The 1,815-nt window shown below is 32.8% G+C and overlaps 1 protein-coding gene across 1 annotated transcript in view; it reads right to left on the bottom strand.

The window, feature by feature from the left end:
* SSI2 (Plant stearoyl-acyl-carrier-protein desaturase family protein) overlaps positions 1 to 1,404 on the bottom strand; it is a 6,051-nt gene extending 4,647 nt beyond the window's left edge. The window contains exon 1 of the mRNA XM_021435066.2: positions 1,135 to 1,404. Coding sequence (XP_021290741.1) covers positions 1,135 to 1,259 — 125 coding nt within the window. The 5' untranslated portion in view covers positions 1,260 to 1,404. The remainder of the gene's footprint in view (positions 1 to 1,134) is intronic.
* Positions 1,405 to 1,815: the final 411 nt, after the last annotated feature.

Below are 1,815 nucleotides of genomic sequence, written 5' to 3' on the forward strand. Positions count from 1 at the left end.
ACAAAGTTAGTTGAGAAAGAAATTCATCTCCTAGCCGGCCCCAATACCACCAAATTGAAAGAGACGAAAAGAAAAACATTGTAAGCCTTAACATCATAGATTGCATTAAAAACCAGATAATCAATAAAAAAGAGAGTTGAATAGAATAAGATTATCAGGAATTAGATATTTTTAGTTTCTTTAATTCCTCTCAAACAAAAACAGGACATGAAACTGGAAAACCAAATGTTTGACTTTTCTTCAAATCAAACATCACTTGACAGAAACTACTAGAAGAAAAAGCTGCCAAAAATTAAAAAAAAAAAAAAAAGAACGAAGAAAACGTTTTCCAGGTTGCTTTGATTGTACATCTTTCTTTGAAAACCGTCCAAAATACACTTTAAACAAATGGAACCTGTCGCTATCTAACCCCCATGCTTATCTTGCAGTCAAACCAATTGTAAATAACAAGAAATTCACATTACGATTAACACACTCAAGAATAATAAAAGAAAAGAAAGCATAAGAAAGTTAAATACGATACATGAACCTTTTTCTCTCTCAAAATTAATAGCACTCGTGAATTTAATGAAGCACATAAGAAAGGCTTATATCAAGTTCTCAAAGTCTCAATTTTAATAATCCAAATACAGACCACCCAGCAACATGAAATCAAATTACAAAAAGATCAAAAGAAAGATGGTGAACATATTCACTCCTAGAAAGGCAACCAAAATTACTACAAGAAGTGTTCTATTCCTATCGTTGCACCTAGTTAAGCACAATTTGATATAGAGAAGCAATTGATAATAATAATAATAAAGAGCTTTTTTTTTTAACTGTAATAATAATAAAGAGCTAGAAAGTACTAACACCTAGAATACGAAATGAACCTTATTTCAATGATTTCTAAATTAAAATTAACAAACCCAAATGGAAAAGAACAACATTAAGAACATTTAGATCATAAGACATCACCACATAGAAGAGAGCTCTTGAAATCGATGTTGGCAAAAACAATAAAGACCCAGATCCAAAATCAACTAAAACTCAAGGAATGTAGTCAAGATCCATGATTTAACAAGAAAATAATGATGTTAGGCTAATTAAAAAGTCAAAATTAAAAAAGAAAAGGAAAGAAAGAAAGGCACTCACTTGGAGCCAGAACGAAGAGTGGAGGCCATGAAAAACTTGGGAGATCTGAGGCTGGCCATTGGTGGAAGAGCAAAAGAAGGAAGTTTCTGAGATTGAGAAGTGATGGGATTCAATTTCAGAGCCATTTGTTCTGCGTTTGTTTGGTTCTGGTTTTTATCTCTGCTTATTTGGTGGCTTAAGACTCCCTCTGGCTATTCTCTTTGGGCTTCTGCTTCGGCAGCTTCACTTTGCTCCACCGAAGAGGAAAAACACTCTTTGTGAAAGAAGGAGACGATAAATAGAGCGCCCACTCAGTGGGTATCAAAATCAGCCACTTTAACACATTAGCCCTCACGTTCCTTTTAATTACTGATTGCCCATCATTCTTACTCTCCCTATTGAATTTTTATTTTGTGAAATTACGACATAGGAACAACAAATTCGATAAATATTATGTAATATTTCATCTAAATGAAATTCTATAACTGTCAAAATTTGTCTCAAAAAAGCTTTTTATTTGTCTTTATTATTTTTTTTTTGGTGGAAAGTGAAGTAGAAAGGTACTGATATACCAATTCGAAGCAGCAAAAATTGGACCACTCTTTCATTGCATAGACGTCCCTGTCACTCTACAATGTATGCTTGCAATTCCTCCATGAAAGGATAATAATTTGCTCTTCTATCCATAAACAATTTTTTTAA

The sequence above is a fragment of the Theobroma umbraticum genome, unplaced genomic scaffold, assembly GCF_002168275.2.
Source record: "Theobroma umbraticum cultivar Fairchild unplaced genomic scaffold, ASM216827v3 scaffold_130.0, whole genome shotgun sequence".
Classification (NCBI taxonomy): domain Eukaryota; kingdom Viridiplantae; phylum Streptophyta; class Magnoliopsida; order Malvales; family Malvaceae; genus Theobroma; species Theobroma umbraticum.